The following is a 17,270-nucleotide window of genomic DNA, read 5'->3' on the forward strand; positions in this document are numbered from 1 at the left end:
ATTAAGACAACATGGTTGAAGATGTAGAGTGCTGGTCACTACAGATGTATCTTATTTAAAGTTAAAAGCAAACTCAGTTTTTCTGACCACAGAACTTCATAAATTTATAGCTTGACCTTTGGGGTCATTCACAAGGCCTGCCATTTCCTAATACAGCATCCTCTTTATTTTGCTAATCTGCAATTATGTTATGTTTTTATTATTTGTCTGTAAGCTCTATAAGGAACAACGTCTTTTTCTCTGCTGTACCCCTTTCCTAGCACGGCTCCTATCAGGAACCAAACACACAAAGGTAATGGCATTCTTTGGCATCAGTTGTATCCAACGTGCAACAGAAGTAGAAGGTAATCATGCAAGGATAGAGCCACTTTAGGCCTGAGGTGACCCAACTGACTTCTAGTGAACCCAAAACCCACACCCTGGGCAAGCAAGAATGCTGCAGACCAAGCCCACATGCAGTTCAGGTACCAGAGTCCCAGGGGAACCGAGTCTCACCAAGCCTTTAGTGCCAAAGTGACAACAGATGGGGCTCTCTTGAGCAGAACACAGCCTAGAACGAGGCTGAAGAAAAGACGCTGATCACCACCATGTACAGGGGAATGTGGTCAAGGAAATGCATCCTTGGAAGGAGTGTGAAAAACTGGGCTCAGGAAAACAGCTCACTTAGCCTGCTCACTGAGAGAGGGGCATCTGCCAAAAGAGGAGCAGAGGGCTGGCTCTCCAGACAGACCTTGAGCAACTGAACGAAGCTACTACTGAAGGAACCATACACAGGAGTGAAAGGAGCTCTGGTCTGAATTACCAGAACCAATGCAGTGTTGCTCTCTGTGACAGTCAGGCCTGACCTACAGGATGGTGAAGAACATGGATTTCGAGTGCAGAGAGACACAGAGTCTCACATGCTGCTTTGGCCACTTATTAGCTGTGCAATCAAGGGCAAGTTTTCAGCTTGCTGAGCCTCAGTTTCCCCATCAGCAGAACAGAGATGGTAACAGTTCTTACCTCATAGGGTTGCTGCGAGAATTAAAGCGCATGATGCATTCAAAGCACACAGCCCAGATCTTGGCACTATCTAAAATCTTAATAAATGTCAGCTATTATTAGTTCTTATCCACAGGCTAGGATCTATATGGTGACAACATCTGCACTCCCCACTCTCTTGGAGTCTCAAGGACATAGATGTGTGCAGGAAATCTGGACCAGGTTCTGGTGAGGGCAGACAGCAGATGAAAAAGGAGCCCCAACCCCCAGGCCTACAATCTAAAGTAGCTTAGACCAATTTATTTAAAAGCATTACTGCTGCAATGGGAGTTGAAAGATTTTCACATTAAGGCAAAGATGAGCCCAAACCTCTTTGGTACTTAACACAAGTCAGGAAAGAAAGAACAAGACAGGTAGAGGAGAGAGGAAATTACTACATAGAAAGGTGCCTCACATCCCCCAAACAGCTACTTCTCCCCCTCCCACAACTATTTTTTTTTAATACTTCCTGAATCATCTCAATTTTTCTAGGCAGAACTGTATAAATCTTAAATTTTAGAACCCTTTACAAGGTACTTTTACATAATCTCATTCAAACTCTATCAGCGCTTTGAGGAAGGCAGAGATTTACCTACAGTCATGGTTTTCCAATCTGGCTGCACCCTGGAATCAACTGTGGAGCTTCTAGAAATCCGTGCCCAGGCCATACCCCAAACCAGTTAAACCAGAATCTCTGAGAGTGGGCTGGACATGGGTCTTTTTAGCACTCCCCTCCAGTCCAATGTGCAACTGAACTCGAGAATCACTGACTGATCCGAATGCCCCCCTAGCTCCAAACACCACCTCCTATTCTCTGTTGTAGGAAGATGGAGGGTCATTATTCCCCTATTAGAGAGCGGCGGAGACCAGGGCTCAGGAAAGGCAAGTGACTCGCAGCTATGAGGAAGGGCCAGAAACAGAATCCCAAACTCCCAACTGGAGAGCATTCATTTCCTGGCTTAGTATGCTCCCAGTGCATGCCAGCCACTGCGCTACCTATTAACCAAGAATGGAGAAGACACAGGTAGCCACACTGCTCTACCACAGCCTTAGGCGCCATGAAGCCCAGGCAAGGGAGATGGGGAAGGCCTCTCTCAACATCATTTGCGAGCTGAATCCTGATGCAAAGATGTAAGGTGATGGTGGGGCCTGGTGAAGGAAGCGTGGAGGTCCAGCTTGGACAGTAAGGGTTTGGGGATAATATCAAAATGTTCATAAGCCAACGAAGACCATTTCAACGGGCTGCATCGACCTGTGCTCAGGAGGATCTGGAAACCTGGCCAGTTTTTGGCCGCAACCACTAACAAAATATCTTAGGTCACTCCGGCTGCAAATATTGGGCCAGTGGTTCCCAAACTTGAGGGGGCAGCAGAGTCACCTGGAGGCTCCTTAAAAGACAGATCGCAGGGCTCCACCCCCAGAGTTTCTGATTCAGTAGGTCTAAGGTGGGATCAAGTTCCCAGGTGAAGCTGATGTGCTGGTCTGGGACCACACTTTGAGACCCACTGGGGCCGGTGCCCAGTAAGGAAGCTGAAGAAACACCCAGGGTCCTCCATTGGCTGCTGGCAAATGTTTGTTTTATGTCAAAAATGGAAATAAACCACTCAGGCTGGTTGTGAAACTCCTTGAGTTGTTAAGATACCTTTTCATATTCCTGTTAGCAAAAGTCATTCTTTACTGAGACGTCTATCTGCTCAAGTATGATCGGTTTTCCCAGAAAAACAAGAAGAAAGGCTTATGTCCCCAAAAATGTGGTACTCAAAATATGCGAACTGAGCAGAAATTATATAACTAGAGATAAAGCTATCTTAATTGTAGTTAGAACCGCCGGGACAGTGGGACTGGAATATAATGAGACCTCTAATTTGATTCTGACCAACCCTCTGAGGTGGGTTCTGCCTTAGTCTCATTTGGCCAGTGAAGAAATTGAGGTTCAGGAGGGCTAAGCAACTTAACCAAGGTCACAGAACTAGCCAGTGACAAGGCTGAGATGTAAAGTCCAAGCCGTGGTCAAGGCCAACAGCCATGGACAACCCCTCCCTAGAGGGCTGCTGTGAGGATTCTGGGAGAGGAGGGCCTCGCCTCTTCCCCGCACCTCCCCTGCACGCCCTAGAGCTGAAGGAGGACTGAGTGAGGCCCGAAAGCTCCCAGGGGTGCAGGAGCTCAGGGGCCCTTCCTCCCAAGGGCAGCTCGGCCAGGATGTCCTGTCTCAGCTCCATGGAGAAACAGGGAGGACTGTTTCCTGTGACCCTCTCATACAAATTCTATACATTCTCATGTAAAGAGAAGTCCCTTGGCTGCTGGATCCCCTCAGACCTCCTGCTTCCCTGTGCTTTATTTCACAAAGGGGGAGAAAACCCTACGGATTTTGCTACCACTCAGGCATTGGGTCAGCAAAAGAACTAGAACAATGGTATGCTCATAGCAATCAGAGAGCTGCAGGGAAACAGTGCTGGCTCCTGAAACCACTTCCTCTAGCCCTCTTAGCATAAGAAGGAGGGCCAAGTTACCTCACCTGCCTTCTTCAGTTTCCCTGTCCGTAAGACAGGGATAATATGGACCCCCTCCCAGGCTATTGTGAGGATTCAGTGCATCAACTGTCTGTGGGTCCCAAAAAAGCACAGACCAAGAGCATCACCTGGGGACCTGTTGGAAATGCAAATTTCTAGGCCCCACAGTAGTCCTACAGACTCAAACTGGTGTGTGTCTTGGCGGGATGGGGGGGGGGGGGGTGCGGAGGGGAGTGGGGTTAACAAGCCCTCCAGATGGTTTTGATGCTTCCCCCCCCAAGTGTAAGCTCCATGAGGACAGGATTTTTGTTGTTTTAATCACTGCTGAGTCGCCAGTGCTGGAATGATGCCTGGCATATTACAGACACTCTACTCATTTACAGGAACTCAAGAAATATTTTTAAATGACTGGAACAGGAGAGGAAGGAAACCAAGGTTCAGAGAGCCTGGCATTTCTAACTGTATCTGCACAGCTTGATGACTGTGTCTCTCACTAATTTTTAGGCAACGTCATGAGTCGTAGACTGTCTCTCTCGTCTCAGCCTTGCACTCCCAGTGCCCGGCTCATCATCACAGGCTCTCAGGAGCACCCTATCAAAGGCACAAAGGCCCCCCAGCTCTCAGTCCAAGTTCACACCACAACTGTCAACAGGTGTCACAGACGAGTCTGTCCCTCCATCCTCCTAGGACGGGTGAAAGAATTCTAGAAAACACCAAGCCTCCAGTCACGATGCAATTTATCTGTTCAACTGTTTGCCCATCTCCCTCGCCCAAAGGTACACCCCGCTACAGCAGGACTTTGCTCTGATCATCGGCACTGGCAGCCGAGCCTGAAGCCCAGCAGGCACTCAATAAATACCTGCTGGATGAATGGCCAACCCCTGGCTGGGCGGGACGTGATAAATACCAATGCCCTTCTGCATCAGCACCATGCTAAAATCAGCAGGTTCTCAGACAGCATGTGGAGGAAGATTTCTGGAGCGAAGGGACATGGTATCAAAGCAGTTACAAATAAATTCCAGAGACCTCTGCATCAGCCTTTTTAGCTCTGCCATGACAACTGCAATTCATTACCCCTGCTTCACACACAGCCCTGGTGCCAGCTCACTGGCAAGAGTCATTTCACTCCAGAAATTCCAAAGAAGGGCTTGCCTCTGATAAGACCAGGGGGAAAAGAATTTATTGATTTATATATGTAATGAGTGCCACCAAGGTGGTTTGCAAGCTCTGGTGTCAACGTGGCTCAGGTGAGCCCTGGCTCACCAGGAAGAGACGAGTTGGCAAAGAAGGAATACTGGTTCCTGTTCCTCCACCAATGCACAGGAGGTTAACGAGCCTAACTAGTAACAGCTCCCATTGGAAGCCTGATGCACACGAGGCACTGGGCTAAGACTTGCCATGTCTGGTGTCATTACATCCTCACCACATCCCTTGGGGGGAGGTAGGTCTCAGACTTATCCCTGTTGTATGGCTGAGAAGAAACTTGTGCAAGGTCACGTACTATGTGTAAACAAGAGAGCCAGGACTTGACTTGATGTCCTCTGAAGATCTTTATGAAGCCTCATCTATTGCAGGGAATAGCGTGGTATGTCAAACCAATGTTCGGCTGGAACCACATAAACATTTTCTCCATAGTGAACAAGGTATATACACTGATAGGTGTGTTTCTGTTTATTTCTCTGTAGTTAAAAAATTCCCTTTCCCTGGGCGCCTCCTCTCTCCCCCCTTCCTCTCTCCAAATTCACCGAAAGAGTGCAGTGGTAGAAAGAGCAAGGCTTTGAAATCAGATGGACCTAGATTCATATTTCAACTCAGTCTCCTTCTACCTGTACGACCCTGAGTTTGTCACTTGACCATTCTTAGCCTCAGTTTCCTCATTTGCGAAATGCCAGAAAAACATGATGAACAACAGTGCTTGGCAAAGGACAAGCACTGGATAAAGATGACTACAGATTGTTATTATTATCATTGTCACCAGGTGCCATTATTGTTCTCATGGTAAGTGATACAAACAGTGCCCTTGTGAGAAATTCCTGGAATACACAGTGAAATGCTCAAAGATCCCTGGCTATCCAAGAAAAACCATGCCAGATGCAGGATCAAAAGGCTGTCCCAGGGTCATCTCATCCTAGCAGCCACCTGATGCCGTATCTTGATACTTTATCCTCCCAAGTTAGGTACCAGTCAGTCGATCCTCAGGGCTGCACCAGTGACGAATCAAGAGTAACTGCCACTGGGCAGGGAGGAAGCCAGCATGGGGACAGCCGGGCTGCCACCGAACCAGGCCCAGCAACAGCAGGCAGCCGGCTGGGGAAAGTCAGCAGCTGCTGTGAGCCTGGTGTCCTGGCTGCCAGGGAGTGATGAATGGAGCAGGGGAAGAAAAAAGCCAACAAAGGTGTCCCTAATCTTGATGCAGCTTCATTTTTTTCTGGCTGACCATTGAAGGAGAACTTAAGCCTCAGTCCTTTTTCTTTGGCAGACATTTGAAACTGAAAGATCCTGTTTCTTCCCAACGGTGAGATGTCAGGGGGTAGACACAGTGGAAGAGGTGACTGGAGGGGGGAGGGCATGTGACCCACCCCACTTCTTTTTTTCCCTCCTCCCCACTCTCTCTACTCCACCCCCTCTTCCCTGTCCAGCATCTTTATAGAATGTTCTATGTTCTCCCTACACAACAGTGAACGCCAGTGTCCCACCCCCCCCCCCCCATCTCCCTCCATTATTTTGGCAAGAGGTTTTCTGCTCAGGAGCTGGAGGCTTAATGGCCTGCTGGTGACGGTTAAATAACAAAACAGCACTGTATCCAGTTTCTGAGTTTTCTCTTCTTTTATCTCACTCTGAAACAGGGATTCAAGGCAGCCAAGAAGCTTGTCGGCAGCAGCAACCAGAGCCTTTCGCTGTTCCACCTGAGGGTGTCCTCTCCATGCTGGGAGGGGCATGGCATGAATTTTTCACACGACTCAGCCCAGATCCAGCCTTCAACTCTGTCCAAGTGGAAGTGCTAGGAGATGTCACTCAAGCCATTTCTCCAAGGGAAGTGGATTTCTCCTATCCAGAGCCCCTCACTGAGCTGGGGGGCTGCAGATCCTCACCACCTGGAGGCAGATGTGGCCAGAGAGAGCTCCTGACACTCAGCCTAGATAGCCAACTGCCACTAAGTTGGCACCCCCCTGCAAATACCACCAAAATCTGACCAAGGCTTCTTCCATCCAGAGAGCTCTGCAGCAAGACGGCGGCCACCTTCCAAGTCCCACTTAATCTAGCCTTGTCTCTCCTTGTGTGCACCTGAGCTTGGCGTGCCACCTTCCCAGTAACTAAGGCAACCTGATTCTCTTCTCTTCAAAAGAGCAGTGTTTCACAGCTATCTGGGATCCCCAGGGATTGGAGAATCAGGTCAGTCTGGCTAGGCCAAAAGTGGGAGGGGTGGTGACAGACAGTAGCTGCCTTGGCTACTAATTCCCTGGCCGTTGGGAGCATTTACCCAAGCGACTTGGAAACGACTTTGAACTCTTCTCACACACTGCATCCTTCCGAGTTTCCCTGCCTCTCTCTCTGTTCTTTCCCTCCCAGAGCTCTGGTTAGCTGGCTGCTCCCAGAACGTAGAGTTTGTGCCCACCAGTCTCCTGAGCTGCCATGAGGATCTCATTGGCTTCTCTGAACAAGCCTCCTTTGGAACAGCTCTCCCTGAGATCCACAGCAGACTTGCCGCATTTTAGGAATAAATGGTAACTCTCAAGCCCCACTTATTGACCGGGCACTCTGGAGCACTGAAATGGTTACGGCTAATATGAGCATGGATTCAAGAGTTCAACTACTCCTGGCTACATCACCTGTTGGTGACCTCGGGCAAGTTACTTAACCTTTCTTAGTCTCAGTTTCCTCATCTGAAAATAGAAATAATTATAGTACTTACCTCATATGGTTGGCTGAAGGATTAAATGAGATCCTAATGGAAAACACTTAGCCCAGTGCACAGCATGGAGTAAATATTCAGTAGATGTTAGCATTTTTATTATCCATTTGTGGGTTCCAAAGTCTCTTATTTCTTTCTGTTATCTATACTAGTGCTTTTTAAACTTATTTCTTTAATAACTGATACACGATATTCTCATGCATCACAGACTTGCATGGAATGTGTAGATATTAAACTCAAGCCTTGGAAGGAGAAGAAAAGCCCTCTAATGACTTGTAATGGCCCAATCTATAGGTATCAGTGGATCATTAAGAGCAGAAGCATGGAGCACAGAGGCTCTGGGTAAATTCCCTGGCAGGCTGGTTATAACTCCCGCTTAAGAAAGCACGTTGTAATGCAAATTTCCACCAATGTAAATTGGTGGGAAGTGACGTTAGTCTGATAATAACCTTAAATCCATTTTAATTGATTAAGAAAACAGTAATTCACTTGCAATTGGTGGAACTATAACCGTTCGACATATAACAAATTCCTATGACACAATTCAGAAACGATTGTGACACTATGAAAGAAACCTGCTGGTCCACACAGTCAAAAGGATTATAAAGAATAACTCCACCCCAAGCATAAAATATTCCCAAACTACTACAATGGATGAGGAGAAACCAGAGCTGATTCTTAGGGAAAAGTTTACATGAGAGAAAGAGGAAAGAAGACCTTCACTAGAGACTCAAGTTGACATTTAGCTGCTGTGTGACCTTGGGCAAGTCACTTGTCTCTGAGTCTCAGTTTCATCAGTGAAATGAGAGGGCTGGATTACATGACCAGAAAGGTCCATCACAGCTGCAAATTGCTACAGACCAGGACAGAAACTCGGTCTCCGTTTGACTTAAGTGTTTCTTAGGTACTTTCTAGTAAAAACTAAAAGAACTGGCATTCCCAAGCGCCTCCTGTGTGTTAGGCTCTGTGCTCACTGCCCTACCTGATGTAGCTTCTTTAATGCTCCTAACTGCCCTTGACAGCTTATGTGCATCTCCCCATCCTAGAGAAGACAAAACCAAGGCTCAGAGAGAATACACAACTTGCCAAGGGCACTCAGGTGGCACGCAGCAGACCCAAAATGCGAGGATTCAAATGCTCACCCTCCTTCCATTGTCCACACACACTCTCTGGTTAACCGAGGCCTGGCCACACCAGAACGGTGGCAGGTAAGTGAAATCATGTCTATTCCAGCCCCATTCCCCAAGGGCAAATTCCTTAGGCAATTGAGCAGAGGTCTTGATTCAGCAACTAATTCAGCAGGTGGCTGAGTGGTGCAGTGGTTAGAAATGAGGGTTCGGGAGTCAGCAAACCTAGCATTTTCATCTCAGCTCCACAAAAGCTGAGTGGCTTTCCCCAAACTCAGCCCCTCTGAGTCTCAGTTTCCTCAGGTAGATAACTGTACCTATTCCCAGGGTGGTTAGGGGGATTAAAGGAAATCACCCATGGAAAGCTCTCAGTAAGCTGCCTGAATACAGTAAACGGTCAATCATTATTTCCTACCAGTTAAAACAGGAGGGCAAGTAGGTGGTGACAAGCGGTTTCGGAGTTATCCCATGGCAGAAGTTATGAATCTGGGGTCCATAAGCCCCCGAAATTATGTGCCAAAAACTGTGTTTGCACTTTTCTTCGGGAAGCATCCTTAACCTCTGGCTGATTCTCATAATGGCCTGTGACCAGAGGGAGGTTAAGATCTTTGAAAGCTGTAGGCCCATCTTTCTACAATAGAAATTATTTCTGAAACAACAGGGTTAGCAAAAGTTCCTCCTCAAGTCATGAGAGAAGTTGCTGAGTCCTCTCAGCCATGCAGGCCTCCAGCATTTATCACACAGACCCAGAAACTGTGCCCGCAGAGTTCCCAGGTGGCTCCTGGAAGAAGGTCTGAACACAAACCACAGAATGAGCAGGAATTAGGCCTCAGGAACCTTCTCTGGCAGAGCCAGTTCCAACAACCCATTCTTCCACAGAGAACAATCAGCGTATTTGTTTTTGCATACCACCAAGTTAAATACACACAGAATGCTGGCCCTTTGCTGGGAGCTCCCAGAAGCACCCCGAGTTATAAGGAACACTGCTCCAAGGGGCTGCACAGGCCTGATCCCAGCACCTGATTCTCCATGGACCCGTCACCTTCCCAGACCAGCCTTGCCTTAGGAAGAGCCCGTGGTGCTGTTGGAGCCTTTGGCCCAGTAGGCAGGGCCCAAGCTGCCCACTGGACCCTCTCCGGTTGTTGGGACAACCGTCCTCAGGAATTTCGGCCTCCCAGTCTTCCCCTGGGTAAGAAGGGGATAGAGTTGGCAAGGCTGGCCGCCTGGCTGTTCTTCCAACCCCCTGGTGAAAGGGGAAGCTGAAAACTGGATTCCCTACCCCCAGCAGCCTCCATGCCGGACAGCACACAAAACAGCTCAGCCCCAGAGGGAGGAATGTGCCAAGACATTCTTCAGGGTTGGTAACCCGAGACGCTATTTTGTTCTCCGTGGCTAAGAAATCACTTTTTTGACTGAGGGACCATTTGACTGACTTCTTTTAAATTCAGGGGAATGGGCGGGCATCTCCTGGATTCAGGTAAGGAAAAAAACCAAGACAAACGTGCGCACACAAACACACACTCTTAAGGAGCAGCCTTTCTTTTGATGTTATTTTTTGGTTTCACAGCATTAACCAGTCGCAGAGCTGTAACTACCTTGGCAGAACTTATCCCCCCCACCCCACTGCCCCAAATAAGTCTGCCTCTTCTCAGCTCTGTTAAATTTTTTCCTCCTCCTTAACAGCCATCTCACCCTCCCGCCTACCCTGTCTCCCCCCTAATTCTGCCACAGAGTCAGAGGGGTAAGGAGAGGCTGAGGAGTCTGAAATCATACCTGAGAACTGGCAGGGTCCTTGGAGATCATCTAATCAGCCCTCATCTCTCACCAGTGGAGCACCTGCACCTCAGAGAGGTCAAGGGATTTGCCTGAGGCCACACAGCCAGGACTAAAAGGCAGAAATCTCTAACTGGGGTGTGCAGGAGAGAAATTCCAGAGAGTCAGGAATAGATGCCCTGTGCTCAGCCCTTTCCCCAAACTTTCAAAGTTGGCCCACCACAACAGTGCCCCAGGGTTGTGTTCAGAACCCCTCAGCAGTCCAAGCTCAGGGGCCCCACACCATGCGTGGGATGACCAGGAGGTACAAAGATGCAGCTTTAAAACCAATGACTTGCAAGGTGAAGAAAGTGAGCAGCTCAGTTAAGCGCCAGTATGTTTTTAATTCCTCCCCATCGCTGGCCACTCTGCCTAAAAACAAAGGCTGGGCCGACCTGTTGCTGGGGCCATGGGCAGGCCATGGTATCGAGCTAAAATATAATGGCATTGGGCTGTGTTTTGTTTTTTCCTCCACTGTATATTTAAGGATCCCTTCTATTTATGGCAATCAGTAGTACTAGTTTCCTATTTGTGAAAGTAGTTGAAAAAATCTTCAAATTGAGATGGGTTAAAGTCAGGTATTAAGTAAGCAATAGCACAGGTGGATAGAGCAAAAAATCATGAACGTGGCCCACATTACACTAAAATTTGGGAAACAATGCTCTAGCGGTCAGTTTTCCACTGAAGCTATACTGCGTGCCCTCTTCCAAGGGTAAAAAATTGCTGTTGTCTGAGAAGCTTTCTATAGCTGCATCATCCTCAGAGCCCCAGAGAACAGTTAGCAGCGCTGGGTGTGGGGCTGTCCTAGCTGCTGACAGCACACCGGCCTCAGTAAGCTGCAGGGACCTAAACTGGGGGAGGACACAGAACTTGTGTCTGTTTAAGGGGCTGCCCAGTTCACTAACACAGTTACAGAGTCCCCAGGGCAACTGACCCTGAGGAGGATGGGGAGGGAAAGCGAGTCAGGACAAGTCTGGAGGTTAGAACTGGTAAAGATGGGGCTGGCCCGGTGGCACAACCGTTAAGTTCGCACGTTCTGCTTCGGCGGCCCAGGGTTCACCGGTTCGGATCCCAGGTATGGACATGGCACCGCTTGGCAAGCCACGCTGTGGCAGGCGTCCCACATATAAAGTAGAGGAAGATGGGCACATATGTTAGCTCAGGACCAGTCTTCCTCAGCAAAAAGGGGGGATTGGCAGAAGATGTGAGCTCAGGGCTAATCTTCCTCAAAAAAAAAAATAATAATAATTAAAAATTAAAAAAAAGAACTGGTAAAGAACTTGGTGTAGTGATGGAAAGATGAAAACAGTGGAGCAGATCACACCTCTAGGCCTCAAACTTTCTCTTACATTTGAAAATGAGAGTTGGACTCCAATCTTCTACGCTCCTTCCAACTTTTAAGAATTCCATTATTACTCCCTCCCTTCCAACCAAACTGGTAATCTGACAAATAGGGAAGTTAAACCAGTGTGCCCAAGGGATGCTGTCTAGCATTAAAAACTATTCCCAATTCCGTTAATGACACATTCAGCACGGCACTGAACAGAGTGGGCACCCAGTAAATGGTGAATGAATGAAATTAAGTGCTCTCAAAAACTACTGGGAATCTCACACACATTTTCTTTCTGCTTTTTCTTTTTCTTAACCCTCAACTCGCTTCAAACTCCATCTTGGACTTTGGGACCTCCATCCCAATCCCACAAAATGAAGGGTCCAAGGAATTCACCTCCATTGCTTTACAGGCACCCAACGCCCAACGTCACCATTGACCAGGTGAAAATTCCACACTTCTGAGAACTTTGACCACAGACTGTAAAGGACAATAAAGTGGTCCCCGAGAGTGGTCCTCTTCTCCCCCCAGGACATAGTAGGGGAGAGTGGGTGTGTGTGTGCAAAGAAATGCCAAGCAGTCAAAACCCAGAGAAAGTCTGGAAGCAAAGAGCCTCACCAGCCATCTCAGACTCCACCTGCCTCAGCAAAAAAAAAACCCACGCTACAGCCGGCGCGGTGCCCACCAAGGTCAGGGCGTGCTGGCGCAGGCTGAGGAGCCCTGGTCCCCAGAGAAAGAAAGGGAGGAGAAAGGCGACGGGCAGGGCTTTACGGGAGGCATTTCACCTCCATCTACATCCTAACAGCTTCCAAGTTGTGGGAGATTCCTGGAGAACCAGTCTCCCCCATCGGCCCTTCCCCGCTCCTTCCTTTCCTTCCCACTCCCGGCCCCCAGGCCCCCTAGCTGCTCCCATGCTCTTCTCCGAGCCGCCGAGGCACCTGTCAAAAATCACACTCCAGGCTGCCTTCCCCTCCGCGTCAAGTCCTTCCTCCAGCAGCCTCCCACTGGATCCTGGGTCCCTACCACCCCCTCCAAACCAGATGCTTCCCCATCCCCCCTTCTCCTCCCTCCCCCACCCTTGTGCTGGGGAAAGCCTCCCCGGGAAGCCCCAGCATCCCTCCGCTAGGTCGCTCCCCTCCCCCGCCCGACCTGGCTTCCTAAAGGGGGCGGGGGGCGGGGCTAGAGCTTAAGGTCAAAACTCTGGGCAGGTGCCGGCTGGGGCCTAAGTCCTCCCTCTGGGGATGGCGGTGGGGGCAGCCTGGCCAGCTCACTGGCCTTCCCCTCCTCCTAGCAGCCCACAGGGGCAGGAGCAGCGCTCCAGAATGGAAGGGGGGAGCCAACTGAAGAAAGCGCCAAAGGCTCACAGAGCTCCCCCGCATCCCCTGCCCAGTCCCGGCTGGTGGCCCCTGGGGCAAGAGGGGTCCGGACCGGGGTGGGGGATATGGGGGCGGGGGGGGGGGGGCTCCCGGGGTCCTACCTGTCCCGCGGGTCGATCCAGCTGGTGGTGCGGCTCGTGTGGTCTATGTAGTAGACCTTGCCGTCGAAGTCGCGCGCCTCCTCCCAGCCCTCCGGCAGGGGCAGCTCCGGCCGGGGCATCTTCCCGAGCGCGGCCCGCGCTCCCCCATGCAGCTCCCGGCCGCCGCGGGGGCCCCCGGCTCAGCGGCTCCGGCCGGCTGTACCCGGCCCGGGCGGCCGCCGAGGCACCATGACCGGGGAGGTGGCGCCCGCGGACTGGGGGCCCTAGTGGGGGCCGGCCGGGGTGGCGCCGCTGTCCATGCGGCCCTGCGGCCCCGGCCCGGCGCCGCCCGCTCCTCCCGCCGCCGGCGTCTCACGCTGCCATGTGCGCCCGCAGCGGCGCGGTGCGGGCCCGGTTGCGCGCCCGGCCGGCGGGGCAGAGCGAGCCGAGCGCAGCTGCCGCCTGCCCCCTCCGCCGCGCCGCGCCGCGCCCTCCACGCCGCCGCCGCCCCTTCCTCCCCGCAGCCGGCCGCCGGCCCTCCTCTCCGTACCGCCGGTCTGCGCTCGCTCGGTTTGCGACTTCTGCCTCCGCCAGGTGCGGCTCGGGCGGTGCAGGTAACCGCGCTGCCCCGGAAACGGGAGGCGGAGCGCCGGGCGCCAGGGTTCCCGGGTCTCCTCCCCGCGCCCAGCGCCGCGAGGGCGGGTCCTAGGGCCCGAGACGCGCCCCCTCGTGGGACAGTCCGAACCACCGGCCGCCCCTGCCAGGGGAAAGGGAGACCGCTCCTTACCTGGGTCCCGGACCCAAACTGGAGCCCCGGGAGGCTACAGCAAGACCCGCTCTGCCTCTGCTTCCCAACACTCCTGGCTCTCTCCACCGCGCGTGTCCAGGCTCTTGGCACAGGTGGCCCCAAATCTTACAACTCCCGGCTTCTCTCCTATGTAGGATCAGGAGTCAGGCAAGAAGTGGTTAAATGGAAACATTCTTGCAAGTCGGGGAACATAAGTTTTCCAGGATCTCTGATCCCTTCCCCCAACACACGCACCGCACCATCTGTCTCCCTCTTATTCCATTCTTCTCCCCGTGTTGTTTCACCCATCCCCCCACCCCCGTATGTGCAAATGTAGCTGGCTCCTCTCAGGCTCCGGAAAATAAGGAGTGCTGTGAATCTCCTCCCACCAGAGGACTCCCAGAGGGTGTCAGGGGAAGCACTTGGTAAAAGTAATAGTAATGATGTTGTTGTTGTTAGCTAAATTGAGTACTTAGCCTGTCCCAGGCTGTGGGCTAGCAGCTTCACGTGCGTTCTCCTGTCATACTTTGAGGCAGGTATGTTATGGATTCGAGGGAAGGGAGTTATGAAAAAGAAAGCAAAACAAAATTCAATTTTTAAAAAAATTAGAAGAAATTTAAAAAATCAGACACAATACTTCTTGAGAAACTAAAAATAAACCTCATTAAATACAGAAAAAGAAGGTAGCACGATTTCATTAAGGATCGACTGGCTTATCTGTGCTCACTGAATCTGTGTTTAACCACTTTTTGCCCTGGATCTATGTAGGAAGCTGGACTGGAGGAGTGAAGTCCAGTACGGTGTATTCTCTCATCTGAGCCTGGCAGTCTCCCAGTGGAGCCAGCATCCTGTGCTGTATGGACTAGGCTGTGCTGAGTGAGGGAGCCATCCCATGTCTGTGGTCTCATCTCCCCTCAATAGAGAAGACCCACCAAGGCAGCTCCTCACCTCCCAATGCCTTCCCTAAAGTCAGTTCCCTGAGGCCAGACCTACGGGCTCATGTTTGGCCTTTCCTTCCCTCCTTCATTCCATTCATACCATGCACAAAAGTCCAGAAACATGGGCCTCAGGCTGGCCTCCAACACCCAAAAGTAGGAGTTCTTCATCCTTTTTAGGGGAGATTCCCATAGCCCTCTCTGCTCCCTCTGCTTAGGCCAAGCCTTCACTGTATAAAAACCTCCCAGTGCTGATTAGAGCAATAGCTCCAAAGCCAATATGGTGCTAGGTGCTTCACACACGTGAGCTCATTTAATCCTGGCGACAAGCCTCCGGCGTACAGAATACTGCTTATTATACCCGTTGTACTGATGAGAACACTGAGGCTCCTGGATGCTGTATTGTTGGCCAGGGATACAGAGCTAACAAGTGGACCCTGGTCTGCCTGACTCCAGCGCTTAACCGTAAACCTATACTTTCTTTCCTTTTTTTGTTAAATGTGCAACTCCTGAACCTGCTTCAGTCCAGATCTGGAATATTACAGATGCTGATGAATGCTTTTCTCTGTTGATGATTGCTTCATAATTTTTTGGCTGAGAAGCAAAAGCTCTGGAATCAGTCTGTTTGGGTCCCAAACCTGCCCTATTTTCTATCCATGTGACCCTGAGTAACTTGCTTAATCGATGTCTCTGTCTTAGGTCTGAAAAACATCCTAATAATATAGACTCTGGAGGGCTTGTCACAAGGGCTAAAGGAGATGAGCAATGGAGAGGGTTTGGCACCCAGCAGTAAGCCATTGTCTCAGGGGACTCACTGTAGTACATTGGGAGCACAATGCCCAGCAGCAAGCATGCCCCTATGAAATGGGAATCAATGAGGTATTTTCTGTTCTAAACATAAGCCCATGTCCTTTCCCCTCCTGAAAATTGTGCGTGGTTGCTTCTGACAACCCTAATTGCTGATTTCATTTTTCTCTTGTTTTGCAACCAACCCTCCTCCCAGATTGGTGTTGGTTGTGAACGGAAAACACATTCTAGACTCCCAAATCGCACTTTCTTTTTAGCCCAGGTGCCCACGCCCTGGCATTTTCCGAATGCCTTGCTCCTTTGGACCTTTAGACCTTGAGCTGGGGAGCAGGAAAGCGAGACCAGAGCAGGAATCAGCTCCCGAAAGGTTGGTCTGTTTGTCCATCCCTCTTACCTCCATCTGCCCTCCCACCCAAGAATCCTAGGTTATCTTCCAGAAGCTGCAAGCAGGGTGAGGTAATAAAACAGATGACTGCCGGCCCCATGTGATGGCGGGTGAATCATCCCCAGGCATTCTTCAAGGCTGAGGACAAACGTGAAAGGGATTAAAGGTAAAACCGGCTCAGCCACGTGATAGGGCGAATTGGACATTATTCTACAGGTGACTGAACTGCAGGAATCTGGCCTCTCCCGGCCTTCCTCCTGGGCCTGTGTCTGGCTGCCCGTGAGCTGAGCTGGAAGCATGGCCGGTATTGGAGCCCAGCAGAAGTGACCCCAGGCGGAGCCTTTCTTACCTTTGCTCTCACATCCAGGTGGCTCATAGGAGACACCTGGGACAGGTTGTTTTGTTTTTAAAAAAAAGATGCCCACTTAAATCCTTTCCCCCACTGCAACAGCAAAGAATAGAGGCCAGTTGCCACACACATTTCAGAGAATTTCAGAGCAGCAGGGTAACATATTTCGTGAAGATGGTAGAGGAGAGATTAAGCTTAAAAAAAAAAGGAACAAATATGTCAGCAGTAGTTTCCTGTTAGCTTCTGCATTCTTCAGAGAAATGGAAGCTGTGGAAACCTCTGCTGAGATTTTTCTTCCGACTCTGTGACTGTGCCTGCCTACCTCATGCTGTCCCTCCCACGCATCCTGGAGAATGCACACAGATACATTTCTGTGATTGAGCCAATAATGTCCCCTTTCTTTAGTAATGCATTATTTGAGGTTCATAATTGGGCCCATGGACTGTTTTTTTCAATGATGGGAAAACACACCCAAGCCAGGGAAATTTAGGGTGGAAAAAACCTTGGCAATATAAGCGCTGAGGCAGAAGAGATGGTTTCTTATTTTTCTCTGGGTCCTGAGTGCTTAATACAGCGCTTGAAAATACATCAAAATAAATCTGGCACAGCCTACTCGTTTTACAAAATAGATGCAGTTTCTGTGAATAATGACCCATTGCCCTGGTTCTTATTAGTCCCATTTTACAGATGTGTAAACTGACACTCAGAGAGGCGAAGTGACTTTCCTATAGTGAAGTAGTAAATGATAGAGCCAAGATTCCAACTCACTCCTTCCAGTGGATTTTTGCTTCTGAATTCACAGCAGTGCTGGCTCTAGAATGCCAGTGAAGGAGAGACTT

The 17,270-nt window shown here is 50.2% G+C and overlaps 1 protein-coding gene across 2 annotated transcripts in view; it reads right to left on the reverse strand.

The window, feature by feature from the left end:
• The window catches only part of WWC1 (WW and C2 domain containing 1), a 156,690-nt gene extending 143,249 nt beyond the window's left edge, over window positions 1–13,441 (reverse strand). Inside the window, exon 1 of one of the 2 annotated variants that reach the window (XM_001500197.6) lies at window positions 13,190–13,441. In XM_001500197.6, the coding sequence (XP_001500247.3) occupies window positions 13,190–13,308 (119 nt within the window). In that variant the 5' untranslated portion in view covers window positions 13,309–13,441. Of the gene's footprint in view, window positions 1–10,343; window positions 10,380–13,189 lie in introns of those variants that run through there. The other variant, XM_070232928.1, reaches the window with a different exon arrangement.
• Window positions 13,442–17,270: the final 3,829 nt, after the last annotated feature.

Source organism: Equus caballus, chromosome 14, assembly GCF_041296265.1.
Source record: "Equus caballus isolate H_3958 breed thoroughbred chromosome 14, TB-T2T, whole genome shotgun sequence".
NCBI classification, from domain to species: domain Eukaryota; kingdom Metazoa; phylum Chordata; class Mammalia; order Perissodactyla; family Equidae; genus Equus; species Equus caballus.